Source organism: Copadichromis virginalis, linkage group LG22 (genome assembly GCF_057382275.1).
Source record: "Copadichromis virginalis isolate Kocher_CV1m ecotype Utaka linkage group LG22, C_Virginalis_male_GT1.1, whole genome shotgun sequence".
NCBI lineage: Eukaryota > Metazoa > Chordata > Actinopteri > Cichliformes > Cichlidae > Copadichromis > Copadichromis virginalis.
Window position 1 is genome coordinate 630630 of NC_140638.1, and position 17582 is coordinate 648211.

Genomic DNA, 17582 nt, shown 5'->3' on the forward strand with positions numbered 1-17582 from the left:
AGTAGAAAAAAGGGTGTGAAACTGAGTGCTGGGCCCACAGCGACCAGTGGACACACACATCCATACGTTATAACTGCAGAGTCGTTACCCTACAATACGAAGCGCCCTGTGTGTTGTTGTGGTTTAAACTGAATCACTGAAATGAGCATCCACAGTGTGACAGTACATGTTTAGGTCCCGGGTTAGACAAGTTCAAACTAAACCTGCCCCAACAAGCCTGACATTCAAATACAAAACGTAGAAATGAAATGTTGTGGGAATGTATTAATCCGCAGGGCATACAAATCCCAGCTGGCACAGTCTGAGCGATTTGTCCCGACACGGCCACCTGAGTCATGTTCAGTCAAACAGCAGCAGGGGCCGTCTAATTGCTGGAAACGTTTGAGTCCAGCGTCAGTGTTTGTGTTTGGATGGATTTCATGCTCACACAGAAGAAGCCTGTTCTTTTATTGGAAGTTCTCCAGATGAAGGTGTATGTACAGCATATGTAAGTTGAATAAGGAAGCTCTATGGTTTCAGGTGCGTCCGCCCTCAGGTGTCTAAGCCTGGGATCACTTCCACTCTCTGCATCTTTCAGCCTCCGGCAGGCTCTACGTTGTGTCGGCCATCAGCGGCCTCGTCGCAGCCTCCATCTCTACCCCTTGCTAACCACACCTTCCCCAGTATCTCACTCTAATGGTGCTCATGCGTGCTTTGCTTGTGCCATGCATTACTGGTTACGTGCACGTGCTTCCTGTAGAACTCCTGCATCAGTAAGAGAGCTTTTCCTTTCTTTGAGCTCAATGCCTGTCATTGCCGGGTTCTGCTCCGCTGAGGCGGGCCATCGGAGTCTAACCTCTATCTAAATTCTGTGTATCAATAAATCATTTCTCTCCATAACAACCTACAGATGTGGAGGAAGCACCGGCCTACACGTGATGAAGCTCTACCACAGACAGGTGATTGTCCAGGTGAGTAAAACCAATCTGAAGACCTTCAACTGCTGGATACGCTAATTATTAGAACATGTAAACACAAGAGTCATTTAACTTGACAGAAAATACTGTGCAAAAGTCTTGAGCCACCCCTAATTTTTAAATCCTGCTTTGACGATCTTTCTGAAAGTCACTGGCTGTGAAGGCGGCTGCTGTTGGATTTCCTTCTGAGAGCAGATAGCTGTTTAAAGGTACGCTCAATAATTAGTTGAGTTTATAGAAAAAAGATATTGTACTCATGAATAAACATCCTATAATTAAAGTTATCGTTTACTAAAAATGCTGAGGAGCGGGTCTGCCGTTTGAGGAGCCGCCATGTTTCCCTGTTGTATTTGACTGCAGCAGCCGGGAGGGGCGTCTCCCACCAAAGGTGGAGGTGAAGAGAATCCGTAGGCTTTGGATGCTGCGCAGGGACATTTACATCCATGTCTGCAGCTTCAGACTTGAGATATGAACTCATGCTTATGATTTATCATCTGAGAACGTGTCCCCTCATCAAAGAAATGAAAACGTGAAAGTTACCACATCATCATCTGCACCTAATAAAACGTCACCAAGCCTCATCTCCTGAACTGAGGTCAGAATTATTCTTCGAAGCAGCAGATTAATATGAGCCTGAGCTCAGGTTATTGCTGCTGGCCTCCACAGCAGTCCCAGTTTCTCCTCTGGGGAAACAAACTGGTCTCTCTAAGCAAACATGTGCCATCCCAGCGCCGCAGCATCGCTGAGCGGCTGCAGCAGACGGAGCGAGGCCCAGTGCCTTTAATGTGCACTCCATCTTTAGCTTCACAGCTGCGTGCACACCACATTCATCGTGACCTTTCACCTGCTCTTGTCATGACTCCCACCAGCTTCTCCTGAAAAAGGCAAACTTACCGAATCATTACACCACATTTATTTCTGGAAGCAGTGTTGCATCATGTGACGTCTGCATTTGCATATTTGAGGAAATGATGCGTGTGATTAATCACCGACTGACAGCCTGAGGGGGCGTGTCACTGATTTATTGCCTTTTACAGTCATTGTCACATCCTTTGAATCTGACAGTGTCGCAATCTAAAGCCAGCATGTGTGTCATGTTCAGTAAACTGCACCAATTTAACGTGAAATGCAGAGTCGGACCTTTGATCTGTTTCTTCATAATTCTGCAGAAAACCTTCAAAGCTCGTGTCATCAAAGGTCTCCTGCTCACCACGCTTTCATCTTCCTGGGTTCCTTCTGGTTCCTTCTAGTACAGTGCTGTGCAAAAGTCTTCATCTGCCCCTCATTTCTTTCTGTTTTGCAGTAAAGTATGAAATACGTGCAGAGATTTATTCAGACATTCATGTGTATTTAGTTAAAAACAGAGTTTGAATATTTTAATCTGGAGCTCAGTGTGAGCTCTGTGAGGATCCTCGGGAACAGTTCTCCGGGCTTCCTGAAGGACGCCGGCGTGTTCGCTGTCAGGATGAAGCTTCAGTGATGCTGAGGCTCTGATGGTTCCCCCGTGTGTTTCTGTCCAGGCGTGCTTCCCTGCGCTGGCGGCGTGTTTGGATCGTTGCCGTGCTGAAACATGAAGCTGCTGTCAGTCAGATGTTTGTGATGGTTTTGGTGCTGGATTCAAATTTGATAGCAAATTTTCATTTTGTCAGTTTTGACAATATCTCAGATCTGCAGCTCCGAACGTCGACAGACGTCTGCGCATCGCGTTTGTGATCAGATGATCACACATGAAGAGGAGCTGTGGTCACGGCTGTGTGAAGAGCCGATACGAGAGGATTCAGCTGAACTGGAACTAAGCCACACCCTGCGTGGGTCACATGACACGTGGTGCAGAAGTACATATACTCTTCAGTGAAGTAGAAGTACACGTGTGTGATAAAAAAGTACCAACTGTGACCGCACCACGGCGCAGCGGGCTGACCTTTGACCTGCAGGCAGCTGTGTTTGGATTGTTTCACTGTTTGCAGGAGTTTCAGTAGATCATCATCTTCATCGTGAAGAGGAAACCTGCGACGCTCTAAGAGACAGATATCAAACCTGTGCTTTGGTGTGTTTGACCTCTCAGGACAGAAATGTGTTCAGATATTTATGTGTCTGAGACCGTTTCTATTAAAGCGCCACCGAGAACGCTGAATCTGCAGGCGGAGATGTTTTCTGTTCTTAGCTTCATTCACAGATGCAGTGAAGAAGTGTCAGGAGCAGAGAGACGTGCGGTAAAGACGGCGGACTCGAGCCCGGGCCGGCCGCTCTCAGCCGTACAGCCCGAGCTCGAGTCCGGGACCCGCGGCTCGAGCCTTATTATTAATAATTATATTTGTATTATTGTTGCCATATCAGCCTCCAGGAGCCCAAAATAAAAAATGACAGATGATGAATAAAGATGACATCATGCTTGTCTGGTGGTTTTCACTGCAGAGGACGCAGCGAAACATTTTATTATTGCTGTCAAACACAAACGTCTGTGACTCACGTCCTCCACGCCGTAACCTGTCATGTTGCTATTAAAGAAACCAGTGACTGTAAGTGAACGAGCCGTGGGCGTCGACCAGCAGGAGGAGGCACTCACAGGAGCAGCCTGCTGATGTCACTTCCTGCTCTTTGGAAAATTTGTTTGTGCAACATTTTCTGCTGAAACCTGCGAGTCAGCATCGTGCATCCTGTTCCCAGCAGCGCCATCTGATTCCCTCACACAGGTACACAAACCCACAGGAGAGGAGGAGGAGGAGGAAGGCGTGAACATGGCCGAGCGCCTCCTCGGGTTAACGGCTTCTCTCCTCACTGAAAAACGCAACTGTCCAAGCCCGGCTCGCTGTCACGACACCACGCTACAGCGGGCCGCCATCAAAAAGCTCCAGTCACAGCTGATCACATGGTCACATGGTTTTATTTATGACCCTGTTCCCACAGCTGTGATCACTCCATCATGTTTCTCACTAACATCAGCCTGGTGGAGGGAAGTTCAGGTACATTTTCATCCATAGCTGTCAAGTTAACATGCATCTGCCATTTCATTAGGTACACCTGGTAGCTTACGCAGGCTTTAAAACTCCCCAACATGTTAGGAAGTCCTCATTCTCACTGATTCAGGTGAGTTTGATGACAGTGCTCACAGGCAGCGTGATGGAGAAGATGAAGAAAAGTGCTGTAAACAGTTTACTGTCTTTGTGGATTTTAGAAATAAACTTGATCTTAAGTCAGTTTAGTGTCAGTGAGTTTCCACAGTCAGTCTGACTTTGGTTTCTCTTTGTTTCAGTCTTTATTATTGTTGTGTGGACGGCTTGTGTCAGACGGAGAGTCAGTGCATGTATTACAAGAAAAAGACCTTTCAGTAAGCACGTCCATCAGACTTCTGCAGCGTCCTCTAAAGCTGGACTCTTTCCTCCTGCCGAGGCCACTCGGGGTTAAATAAAGACCCGTTTGCATCACACAGCTAAAGAGCAGAAGTTTCAGTTCTTTTAATGAACTTCATCATCTGAATTATCTTTTGAGGAAAACCTCATAACCTCCAGAGATAACCCAGTCATGACGTCTACTCTGAAGCACCACCAGCTGAACTGCCTTTCATTCAGAGTTTCCTACACTGTTTGTGCATCACACCTTATTTTTGAATGAAGAATCATTATCATTGATAGGAACAGGTCAGGATCACTTTAAATCCATCCTAACGATTATTTTTAAAGGACACAGAGCTGCGTTTGCTGCTTTTCACTCATGGGTGCAGCGCTATATTAATGGGGAGGAGGATTTGTATGTAGGGAATGAAATACTGTTGAACCACGTGTGAAATAAATAAATAAATAAATAAATGTCACATTAAGGAACGACTCGCTCCAACTTCCACATTCTTACCTGCTGATGTGAACACGCCTGCCTCAGCTGTGGCTTTCCTTAGTCTGCACCGCCCTCTGCTGGCTGCCCTCTGTTACTGCAGCATCCCTGCAGGTGTCCTCATGAATGATGTCAGAGGTGATTTCTGTCCCGTCACATGTGACGGGGCTCATTTCTGCTCACAGTCACTAACCTGCTGTTGTCGTGGCAACGTGGCTGGATGTAAACGCTCTCTGCTGGGTTCTGGCTTTGATGGAGAACGTGCACAAATAAAATAAAAATGCAGGATTAGAGTTAAAGCTGAAAGAAAGACACCAGGGGCCCGTTCTTCGTACGTCGCTTACTACATCCAAGATCAAATGACACATCCAAGATCAAATCATCGCGCTAACCGTGAGCTCGCTAATCCGGTTCCCCGAACACACCTGCTGTTGACGATTACTACAGCTGGACGCAGGAATGTGACATCACTGGGTGTCGTAAAAGGGGCTACGCATCGATAGTAGAAACATTGATCGGCAACCCGCTGATTGGTCGGCGAAAATGTACAAGGGGCGTGCTCGGTATTTTCCGGCAGCAGAGCAAGAACTCATGAGTGAGGGATTTCAGGAGTTTCAGAGTTTAATTAAAACGCAAGAGAACACTGCAAAGGCTGCAAAAGCAAGGAGAGAGGGCTGGCAGAAAGTTGCTGACAAATCAAACTCGTAGGTAATTTAATAATAATAATAATAATGGATTGGATTTATATAGCGCTTTCCAAGGCACCCAAAGCGCTTTACGATACCACTATTCATTCACTCCCACATTCACACACTGGTGGAGGCAGCTACGGTTGTAGCCAGGCTGCCATATCGCGCCATCGGCCCCTCTGGCCAACACCAGTAGGCGGTAGGGTAGATCTATCATATGACACTATATTGTCCAATATCATATGGCATTATATTATATTATAATATGTTATATTATATCCCCTTTCACATTAGAGCCACAACAGGACCCACAAGAACATGGGAACAAGTAAAAGTGGAATACAGGAGTATTCTACAGAATGGTAATATTTATCTCTTAGATTGCTTTTCGTCTCTTGGCAAGGTAATACTGGCCTGTAATACTCTGTTAGTTTGTTCATAACAGCAACCAAGAAAAGGGCAGAGGAAAAAAAGACAGGTGGTGGTCCTGCACCCCCTCGTCAACAAGTTGGTTAAGTGAATAATACCCTCACGGGAATATCGATATCTCTCAATGAGCACACTGTCGCGCTGAGCTAAAGGATCCTGTCTGTCCCGCAATATACGCTGAATTCTGAGGACTCTCCTTATCAATCTTGCACCTTCCGCAATGGGTTGGTCGCGTATACGGACAGGACATGGCTGCGACAGGCTTCCCAAATCCACCTTCGCTTTTATAGCCGTGGTCTCTCATCTTGATTACACGAAGTAATTTACAATTACTACTCTGAAATATGAATTACATCTGTAATAATCACATACATGTAATAGAATGTTAATAGTACATTTCCCTTTTTTAGGAAATGACCTGTATGTATCTGTGTGACATCAATAAAAGGATCAAGTGCTGCATTATCTTTAGTTACATTGATAATATTTATTTATGGTGAAACAGTGGTGGAATATCGCTGTTGCTTTCGTATAAATGAAGCGGACATACCTGCGTGGCCGCGATCTAATCCTGTTTACATAAAGTAAACCTGCTCCCGAGCAGGTTTACGCTTACGGCTCTGTTGCTATGACAGCAAGTCCCGGATGAGCTTCGGGGAACCGACTGATCCAGGATCACGCGAAATCGTCAACAATCTAATCCAGCTAACTCACTTAGTGAGGTACGAAGAACAGGCCCCAGGAACTCAACCTCGTCCACCCGGCTCACGCTGCATCCGTGGCTGCTGTTACACTTGATGTGCGCGTCCACAGGACATTCCTAACCGGCGTTAAACGAATTCCCCATCCCTCGAGTTCTGAATGAACAGCTGATCACAAAAACATGGAATATTGGGAATCAAACAACAAAACAAACCCTGTGTGCTGCTCCGTGACCAGCAGCCCAACCCCACCTTCACCTCCTCCGGGGCACCTCAACACACCTTTCAGTTTTTTATTTATTTATTCCAAACATGAGTCTATATATTGAACATCAGAGGGCGGCACCCCTCCTACAGTCACCCCACAAGTCAATATCAATAATAATAATAATGATAACAAGAGAATCAATAATGTCCTGCTGATCTGAGGAGAAAACATCAGGAAACACACACACACACACACGCACACACGCACGCACACACACACGCACACACGCACACACACGCGCACGCACACACGCGCACGCGCGCGCGCGCACACACACGCACACACACACACGCACACACACACGCGCGCGCGCGCACACGCACTCTTTCTCTTCAGCTGCTGCTTCACTTCCTGCATGTCAACAAACTATAATTATATATTTTGTAATTGTAACTTTATATTTTCTTTTTTATAAAAAGGAAAAAAATGATAACAAAAAATAAAATAAAATAAAAATATAAAAATGATGTTATAAAATACAAATAAAATGATTAAATGATAAAACAAATACAGATGTGTGTAACAACTGCAGCAGCTGTTCGTTCATTTCATAGTAAAAAAGGGAAAAAGTCAACAGGTTGTTTTTTTGTACAGCAGGTCCAAATTATTCAGCGATGGAGCTCAGCGCCGCCGGCAGCTGACAGGTGACCTTTAGAAATGAGACAACTCGGCGATCAGATCGCTGTGACATCAGCTTCAGGTTCGGGACGAGGAGGAGGAGAAGCTCCTCTGATTGGACAACAGGACAGGAAATACAATCACAGACTTAGTTTTTCTTCTTCTCCACTTTGTGTGAGTGTGTGTATCTGTAGCGTTTCGTCTATACAAACACCTGGATCAGTATCAAACCTCAGTCTGTCTGAGTCCTCGTTGCTCGGCATGGAGTGAGACGATTGGCTGAGGGTGGGTCGGCCTCAGACAGTCACTTCCTGTTTGTCTGCTTTAATCCAAAAGGTAAAAAGTCCGTGAGTAGTCCTCCATCCCCAGAGCGGGTCAATCCGCTCACCCCCGTAAAGGTTTGGTGCAGTCCACTGACGTGTCTTTGCTTTAATGGATGACCCCCACAAACGGGTCAGAATGGTTTCCTCCTTTGACCCCTGCTGGAGAGCCAGTTTAGACCAGTACAGCTTTGGGGTCAATGTGTTTGTGACCTTTGACCCCACAGACAGCATCCTTAGGCTCAGTCGTGTCCGCTGAGTAAGTCTGTCGGTGGGTGTGTCGGGGTCTTGTTGGGGGGCAGCGGCCGGGGCGGGGGCACAGGTTTGTTTTTGTACCGCTGCGGGCTTGCCACGCCCCCGTCGCTGTCAGCTCTGTCCGTCGGCATCGGGGGAGGGGGCGGCGGAAGGCGGGGCAGCGACATGGAGCCGTGGTGATAATGGAGATGATGGTGAGCGCTGTGACGGGGGTGAAGGCCTGTCATCGCCACTGAGGGCGGGACCCGGGAGCAGGAGGAGGCGGAGGAGGACGAGGAGGGCGGAGGGGGTGGGGTAAGCGCGGCCGGTCGCAGGCTCTGGATCCGCCGGCACTCCTGGCAGATGCGTACGTGACTGCAGGCCTGCAGGAAGCTGCGCGGGGGGGCGGGCGGAGCCACTAGGGCTGACGCAGGAGGGGGGGTGGTGGTAGAGGTTTTGGTGCCCAGCGGGTCCTCCAGGAGCCTCTGTGGCCCCGGGCCCAGATCAGGGCATCCTCCCATCCCGACCCCTGCCAACCCGCCCGTCATTGGGCCGGCGCCACTGTACAGTTTCCCGTTGCTGAGACGCATCTCTCGAATCAGGCGGATGGGGCGGGGACCGGCCAGAGTCAGGCGGGATGGGTGACGTAGGACTCCGCCCCCAGTGCTGGTCAGGGGTCGGCGCCGACGGGATCTAGAATTCTTCTTACAGGATACGGCATTACGGAACTCCGTCAGCATCTCCTGACAGACGGAAACCTGAGAGAGAGAGCAAAGGCACTCAGCTACACCCTTCACACTCTGATGGAGGCCCCCAAACTCCAGCTACACCCTTCACATTCTGATGGAGGTCCCCCAAACCCCAGCTACACCCTTCACACTCTGATGGAGGTCCCCCAAACCCCAGCTACACCCTTCACACTCTGATGGAGGCCCCCAAACCCCAGCTACACCCTTCACACTCTGATGGAGGTCCCCCAAACCCCAGCTACACCCTTCACACTCTGATGGAGGTCCCCCAAACCCCAGCTACACCCTTCACACTCTGATGGAGGCCCCCAAACCCCAGCTACACCCTTCACACTCTGATGGAGGTCCCCCAAACCCCAGATACACCCTTCACACTTTGATGGAGGTCCCCAAACCCCAGCTAGACCCTTCACACTCTGATGGAGGTCCCCCAAACCCCAGCTACACCCTTCACACTCTGATGGAGGCCCCCAAACCCCAGCTACACCCTTCACGCTCTGATGGAGGCTGTCTATCAGCTGCTGGGAATAAAGGAAGCAGTGGCCCTGGAGCTGCACCTTCTCTTTGTTACGTGCAGACTGAACTACTGCAATTCTTTGTACTTTGGTCTGGACTTTGGTCTGGACCAGGCCTCTCTTTATGTCTCCAGCTGGTCCAAAATGCAGCCGCTCGTCTGCTAACTGGCACTAAACGTTAGGAGCATGTAACCCCAGTTTTAGCGTCTCCACACTGGCTCCCTGTTCCTTACAGGATCCAATTTAAAGTCGTACTTTTTGTTTTTAAGGTGCTTATTGGCTGAGCCCCTTTATGCTCCAGAGAAAACCATGAGGTCCAGTTAAAACCAAGTTATCCACGGACTAAGCTTCTCATCGTGACAGAGCCTTCTCTGTGGCAGGTCCAGGACTTTGGAATAGTCTTCCCTTAAATATTAGATGTGCACAAACACTTGATCAATTTAACTCGCTACTGAAGACACATTTTATGGTCTGGCTTTAACCACTTTAACATTTTGGTTTTAACAGCCTTAGTTGTTGTTTTAGTTGTTTTTATTGACTCTTTTTTTTCTATATTTTACTGCATCATTGTTTTACATTTTATTTGTTTTAGTGGTATTTTACATTGTTAAGCTCTTTGCGCAGCACTGACTGGAAATGTGCAGCATAAATAAACTTGACCTTGTGGAGCACGTTTGTATCAGTGTACAGATGCTCTGCAGTGCTCACGTCTGCCCAGTGTAATCTGTAAGTGTGTGTGTGTGCGCGATGGTGTACCTCGTCCGTCTCGGCGGTGCGGCGTGTCGACCACACAAACTCCATGATGGCCACAAAGACGGCAATGATGAGGCCGCAAATCAGAACCACAAAGATCCCGCCGATGTTCTCCATGCCGAGCCCTGAAACGCAGCGATGGACACATCACAGATCGATTCACCTACACCGGTCTACCAGCCTGAGGACTGTTTCCAAACACAGCGTGCTCTCCATCAGCAACAACGGGCCAGGCTTAAAACAACCGATATTTTATGCCATTTAACCTGTTTGATGGCATAAAATGTGGAGTTGTTGGCGTGAGACGCCTCAGAAGGAGGAGACAAATACACAATAACAGCGAAGGCGGAGGACAAAGTCATTTGTTATTTTGTTATATCAATGAGGAAAAGACAGGTGGCACAGGAAAGGAGACGCCCGATAAAAACTTCCTGTTTACGTGTCATCGTGGTAAGGCTTCACTGACATGAGCGAGGAGCACGGTTGTGTCCTAGGCAGGAATCTTTCCATCAAACAGAAACAGGAAATGATGTTTTTACGTTAAATGATCACGCTACGATGACACTGACCTTTGGCCCTGTGGTCCTCCTCTTTGGGGCACTGTCCTCCCTCCCACCAGCGTCTCTTCAGGATCTCCAGCCTGTTGCTCTCCTGCAGCTGCAGTATTCCCAGAGTGATCTCGTCTCTATACGGAGAGCCTGACGAGGAGCAGAAGTCATATTCAGCATCTAAAGACACACATGAAGCTACTCAACCTGGGCTAAATGACACTATATGAGCCTTACGATGTGTCTGCCATCGATCTGAAAGGAGGTGGAAGAAAGGTAGGCTTCAGATGTCCTACGACATCCTTTGTAGGAGCCGCTCTCTAGACCAGAACTCTGTTGAGGCAGCTCAAGCAGCTTTCCTGTCAGATATTACTGAGACTAACAGCCACAACCCCCGAATGTTATTCAAAATGTTTAACTCCGTGATAAATCCCTGTCCTGGATCGTCGAGCTCGGCCTCTCAGGCTCTCTGTGAGCAATTTCTTAATCATTTTAGTGGAAAAGTTTTATTACTGAAGGCTTCACACTCTCTTGTGTTGAATCCTGTTCTGGTTTTAGGGTGCATGTCCACCTTTTCTCACTTTGGGAACCGTTGGGCTCCATATTTGAAAAATACAATATTTCTTATCCACTCTTTTGTGACGTCCAGGTTAGACTATTGCAATTCTCTCTACTGTGGTCTCCAATCCATCTCTATTTGAAAGCTGCAGCTCGTTCAAAATGCTGCGGCTCGGCTTCTGACTGGAGCTAGAAAATTTGCTCCTATCACTCCGGCTCTTGTTGATCTACACTGATTACCAATCAAATATCGCATTGAGTTTAACATTTTGCTACTCACTTTTAAAATCCTGAATAATATTGCGCCCAGTTACCTCACTGACCTCCTCAAGCTGCACACTCCTTGTCGTACATTAAGATCACCAACCTAAGTTTAGACTGAAGACCAGAGGCGACCCTTTGCTTCAGCTGCACCCAACCTTTGCAGCCTCCCTGCTTCTATTCGAGCCTCGGACTCTATCCAGTCCTTTAAATCAAGATTGAAAGCATACTTATTTAACCTGGCTGTCCTGACCAGTTAACACCCTTTTTACACTTTTTATTAAATGTATTATTTTATCATTAATTTCACTGCAGTTTTTATCTTCGTAGATATTTCGCACTCACGATTGACCTTCCCTCTGTGTTGAGGTTTGATGCCTATTTTATTTAACTCTTCTGTTCTATTAATGCCTCCATCCTGTCTGTTAGTGCCCGATCTGTACTCTGTTATTGACTTATGTTGTTTCTCCGTATTACTGCGAAGCCTTCGGGATTTTAAATGTGCTATATAAATAAAACTGTATTGTATTGTACTTCCGAACAGGAAGTAGTTTCCTTCAGATGCACTCCTGGACACAGCCTGTATGCAATCGGACGACCGCCAACAGGCGTGTTTGTGAGCAGACTCAGACTGAGCTCATCCAATCTGATGCTGGATAAACGTGAGCTAAACCTTGGATCAAACCACCAACCCGAGACTGATCTAAGCCTCTGCCTGACACACACACCAGCTGTGGCCCTGAGTCCACTTTCAGCTTCCAGGCGTGTGATGTCTAACACTGTCCTGCACTGGTGAACTTTCAGAGCCTGCACAGATGATCAGAAGAGCCTGTGGATGGATGAAACTTTTTATGGGTTTATCTTGTTTATCGAATCATGTTTGCATGACCACACAAGACGGGGTCATCGTTCTGCACAACTTTCAGCGTCTGTGGATTTCTGTTTCACGTCTGTGGGAACCAACCAGGCTGCACATAGCTGCACTCGGTGTCGCGGAGTCCTGATGCACTAAACTGGCTTTGAAGACGAGCTGCCGGCTGGTGTTCCTCTTTCAAAGGCAGCGAGACAAATCCAATCTTAGGTGGGCTGTGAATGAAAACAGAGGGCTGGTGCTAATGGCGGAGCTCACCTGCTCACCTGTTATCAGGTAAACGTGCTGATGTGGAGGCGGCGGCGCGCTCTGCGGGGTTTTTAACATGTTCTCATAAACAGCGACACAACGACACCGCGAGCAGTTGCACCTTTTATACAAATCGCCGCTGCTGTCCGCAGTCTCGTTTCCACCGGAGCTCCAGATGTGTTGGAGGCAGCGGGCGGCGACACCGGAGCTCTGGACGGGACCCTGCAGCACGATGTAATCCCCTAATCTCTCCAGACTGCAGGTTGTTTACTGAACAGACTCACGTTCAATCCTCAGTAAAGATTTATTGACAGCTTGCAGGCTGACACTTATCAGCAGACACACACTAACTGAACCCTCCACACCGTCACTTCTGCTGTTTCTGCAGCCGTGGGTCAGCAGAGGTGGCTTTGATTGGCTTTAGGGACAATAGGCAAAGCATATGCTGTAAACACAAGATGGACACAGCCTCTTTGACAGCTCTCACTACTTTGTTTTTCAGCTCAGTGCTCTACGCATTTGCTCTGATCCTCCTGCAGTTTTTTGCAGGTTGGTGAAACTCTAAGCCGTCTCTGAGATACTCGTTTTATACTGGATCATGTGATGGACCTGCTGTAAAATAACCTGATCAGCTGCTAATGTATTTGCTCTGTTACTTGTCGTGGTGACGGGGGAACCCGACCGAGCCCTGCAGTCACCCCGCCACAGCATTTTGCTCCTCTAGGGTCTCCCGGGCAAACAGCAGGGGCAGATTCAATCGAAATCCACAGACTGTGGGTGTGGAGCTCACCAATCCGGTCACATTTAACTGTGTCATGGTTCATCTGACACTTTAAACCTGCCCTGAGGCAAGAGATTGTTTGTTTTCATCATCAAACAAAAGGCAATAATTTAATAACAACAATAAACAGCTGCATTGACACATGTTAATCTGTTTTTAAACTACAGCAGCCCAGTTCTACAGCAGTGTAATTTTTGACCACTGGATGGCAGTAGAGGCTTCTGTATGTTAGTCAATCCACAGTAGAGTGTCAGCAGTACCCCGCCTAAACAAAATCCACTCAGAGACAGAACTGGGCTGTGTCCCAATTAAGAGACCGCACGCTTGAAGTACGCATTTTGAGTGCGATTACGTCACCGCCACACGACGACGGCTGTCCCAATTCGAAGTGTACTCCAAATGCGCCGACGATTTCCCCAAATATCAAGCGTGGTCCGGTGCACACTTGGTCCCATATATCCCACAATTCATAGTGCGGCGGTGGGTGTGGATAATTTTGCTCCAAAAGACGGCAGAAGGGAGCGGCCGAAGAGTGAACTGTCAAAAGTAAGTACTGAATACGATGTCACTTGAAGAACATTAAACAATTGCTGTTGGCCACATGTCAGCAGAGTTATGTGACGTTAGTGATGTTTGTACTTTCAGCGTTAACTTGGTTTTAAAGCCTTTAAAATATACGCCGTTCAATAGTCGACCTTAATCTGACAGAGAATCTGATGATTTTGTGGATAATTAAAGTCAGTCATATATCCACAAACACAACGAGCTGAAAGTCAGTGACGCTGCTCGGTTTGCAGTCCTGAACATCACGGCACAAGCAGGATCCACTGCACTGTTAATGTGAGCTGTGTTATATTGCTGCCTCTGTTCGGTGGTGTCGAGCCAAACGGACTTTAACGTGTGTTTGAACGAGCTGACGGTTCACTCGTTAAGCTGAAAGAAAGATGCTTTAATCACAGCAGTCACACATGTGTCCACTGCACCATCTGGGAACTCTTCTTGTTTACACTCGTAATAACACAAACACTAAATCCTGCTTCTCTGGTGCTGTTGTGTAGCAGTGTGTACACCTGAGACTGCCACCTGTCTGTCTGTCCTGCACTCTCTCTCTGTTTCTTTCTCTCTGATTGTGGAATAAAAGTATGAACATGTGTTTATAAGTTACACTTGTGTTTGAATCCTGCAGCTTATCACACATTTGATTTCCATGTGTGACGACTGCAAGTGTCCAGAGTGAGGACAGACTGAGGGACCCACTGCTGCACATCATCTGTGAGGCTTTGCAGCCCTGATGATCCACCAGGACAAACTCAGCAGTGTGTGAGGAAGAGGAAGAGGAAGAGCCAGCAGCAGCTGACAGATGGAGAGAATAGACAGACTGTTCCCTGTTTGTGAAGGACTGCTAGGAAAGTTTAACATAACTGTCTGTGCTGAATCAGTCTTATTAGGTAATGTTCAAATAATGTGATCATCCCAGTGTTTCCAGTGTGGGAGAAAGTACTCAGAGTACTCAGGGCCTTCAAGTTACACACTATGAAAGGCAGCAACAAGTTTAATGTTCAGAAACCTAAAGTATGTATCAGCAGCAGGATGGAGCTAAAAATAAATGTTGGTTTCAGTTCTATGAAGCTTTGAGTATTTTGGATCAGTAGCTGCTGTGTTTGTTGCATCATGTTGCTGTAACTGTTTATATGCTTTATATATTCTGAGCTAAGTTGATCTATAGTGTTACATCATATTCTATAAGGATGTTATGTGTTTGTAGACTTTCTGCCCAGTTTGACCCATTTAGCAGACGTCAGCCTGTTTAAGGCTCTGATATCTATTCTGTGTGACTTACAGCAGTTATGACATGGTCTGATTTTCTCACCCAATAAAGGAATATTTCATATATCAGTCGACTCTTCATTCTATCAGACACAGTTACCACAGCTCGTACATTTTCTTTTTACACATGTATGTAAGCATTGAGCCAAATTTAGTACCAACATATTAAACAAACAATATTTGTCTTTTCTATATAATACACCTATATATGCACTGTCAAAGATACTTGTCTGTGAGTGAAGATTTAAGGTGACAGGAAATATAAATAACTGCAACTTGAATCTTTGACCCAGAGTTCAAGCTGTAATATATATATATATATATATATATATTTTACAGGATCAAAGGGTTTGTTTCTCTCGCCCAAACCAATGATCAATGTTTAAAATTCGCTATTAAATATTTAAATCATATCAGATATAATTTATATAATCTGTCCCATCCGCCTCCCCTCACCCTTAATCGATAGATCAAAGGGCAGATGGCCCTTTCCTTACTCCTGATTCTTTTAGTGCGATCAGCTCGTCGCTGTGCTACAAACTCTTTGTCAGCTTTTTGCCGTGTGTCGTTTTGGCCGACAGCTCCTGCCGTACAGCCAAACTCTTGGTGTCGGCCATTAGAAAACTCCACCTTAAACTTTGAGAGAGGGAACGTAAAAATTAAACAAACTCCTGTGTTGTGATTCTCCTGCATGTAAAGTAAACGCCGCCGCCTCCATGCTCATGTGTTAACAGGCCGACGAGTGACGGCGGCTCTCCTGAAAGCTGCTCGTGTCTTTCTGTCACTGTCAACATCTGTTCCTCCTTCTCTCCACTAACTCTGCTAACTGTGCGTTAACCACCTGAGCTGTCAGAGACCTCGCTAACAGCAGAACAGAGTGATCCCAAGTTATTTAACACCAGCACTCAGCAGCAGGGGGCAGTCTACCTTGGCTTGTGGTACGCGGTTAGCCCCTCCCCTCTCCTCACCCAGAGGCATGCCGATGCCGTATCCTTTGGTGTCCAGCAGTCCTCCGATCTGCGTGAGGTTGCAGTTGAGGCTGCGGTAGTACTCGTTCATGGTGCTCTCCATCAGAAAGGCGTACTTGGAGTTGAGCACGCGGGCGATGCCCTCTTCTGTGCTCTTCACGAACACGCTGGGCTGCTTGGAGTACATGTAGTTCCACATCCGCTGGTACGTCTGGTACCGCGAGTTCTGCAGGAAGAGAAGGTGAAAGGACAGTTGTAGTGTCTGAACGTGTTCTATGGTCTGTGTTTGTACCTCACGATGTGCGCTTACAGCATAAGCCTACTGTTTTTATTTGATTTGGTTGTTTCTGTGGTAAATGCACTTATATCCTGTGTCTCACTAAGAGCAGTCTGGCTCAAGTCCACTGGTTCCTGCTGAGGACAAATCTTTAAAAACACCTTAAAATATATATTTCACTTCTTTAAAAGGATCGATAGTTGCCTCAAACAGCTGGTGTTTGGTGCTCTGCTGAGAGCTTACCATCAGTTCAGTGAAACAGCTGCACTTCTTCTAATGGCCACTCGAGGCAGCCTCCGACAGTGGGTCCATGCCCATAAACACCCACGTCAATGTTTCTGAGTGCACGGGAGAAATAAACCAACACTTACTGAAAGAATACAAGACTGAAAGTTTGCATGGTTAGGGGCGTGGCCTCTGTGACTGACAGGTGGCGTAGCCGTGTGCTGAACTGGACTTTGGGAGCATTTTTAATTATGAATAATCTGGTCGTGTTATTACTGGTTACATCATCCCAGGATCAAACACAGGATCTGTGTCTCTACACTTACGGGTCGTTACTTCCAGTATTTAATCTTTTTGTGATTCTGAAAATTCTCATATGTGAATGGAAACTGCTGCTGGTCGGTCTGCAAATGGATTTACTGACATTCAAATAACAGCTGACATCGAGGCCTTTGCATACAGGGCAGTACTCATCCATTATTTTGCTCATCTTTAATAATTTACTATTATATATAATAGAGAACGCCCAACGTACAAGCTTGGAGGCTCTATAAGTGTGCAGATCTCATGAATTCATATTTTATTGAGAACAAAACACAGAGAATAAAAAAATGAAGCATGTCAATAAAAATCTGAGCTCATTTTGAATGTGATGCCATCAACACGTCTCTAAAAGTTGGACAGGTCCATGTTTCCATGCGCATCATTAACATCAGTGTGTAAACTGGGGCTGTTTCTCCATCGTGGCCACACGTGGCTTCTTCTCTGGGTGATGCAGCTTTAACCTGCAGGCAGACGCTGGTTTCTGGGAGCGTTCCTGAGCCGTGCACTGATCCTTTAATGCAGCGCTGCTGAAGCTCGCAGTTATCGGCCTCGTCCCTGCGTGCTGATGACCTCATGTAGATGATGACATGTTCACAGTGAGGAACATGATTCTGTTTGTACATGCAGTTTCTG

The 17582-nt window shown here is 46.8% G+C and overlaps 1 protein-coding gene across 2 annotated transcripts in view; it reads right to left on the bottom strand.

Annotated features, from left to right (window-relative positions):
• Positions 1-7469: 7469 nt before the first annotated feature.
• Positions 7470-17582, bottom strand: part of LOC146682316 (glutamate receptor ionotropic, kainate 5-like) — a 262649-nt gene continuing 252536 nt past the window's right edge. For both annotated transcript variants that reach the window (XM_085446431.1, XM_085446430.1), the window contains exons 18-21: positions 16124-16349; positions 10630-10758; positions 10064-10185; positions 7470-8801 (exon numbers count right to left, since the gene is read on the bottom strand). In XM_085446431.1, coding sequence (XP_085302557.1) covers positions 8052-8801; positions 10064-10185; positions 10630-10758; positions 16124-16349 — 1227 coding nt within the window. In that variant the 3' untranslated portion in view covers positions 7470-8051. The remainder of the gene's footprint in view (positions 8802-10063; positions 10186-10629; positions 10759-16123; positions 16350-17582) is intronic.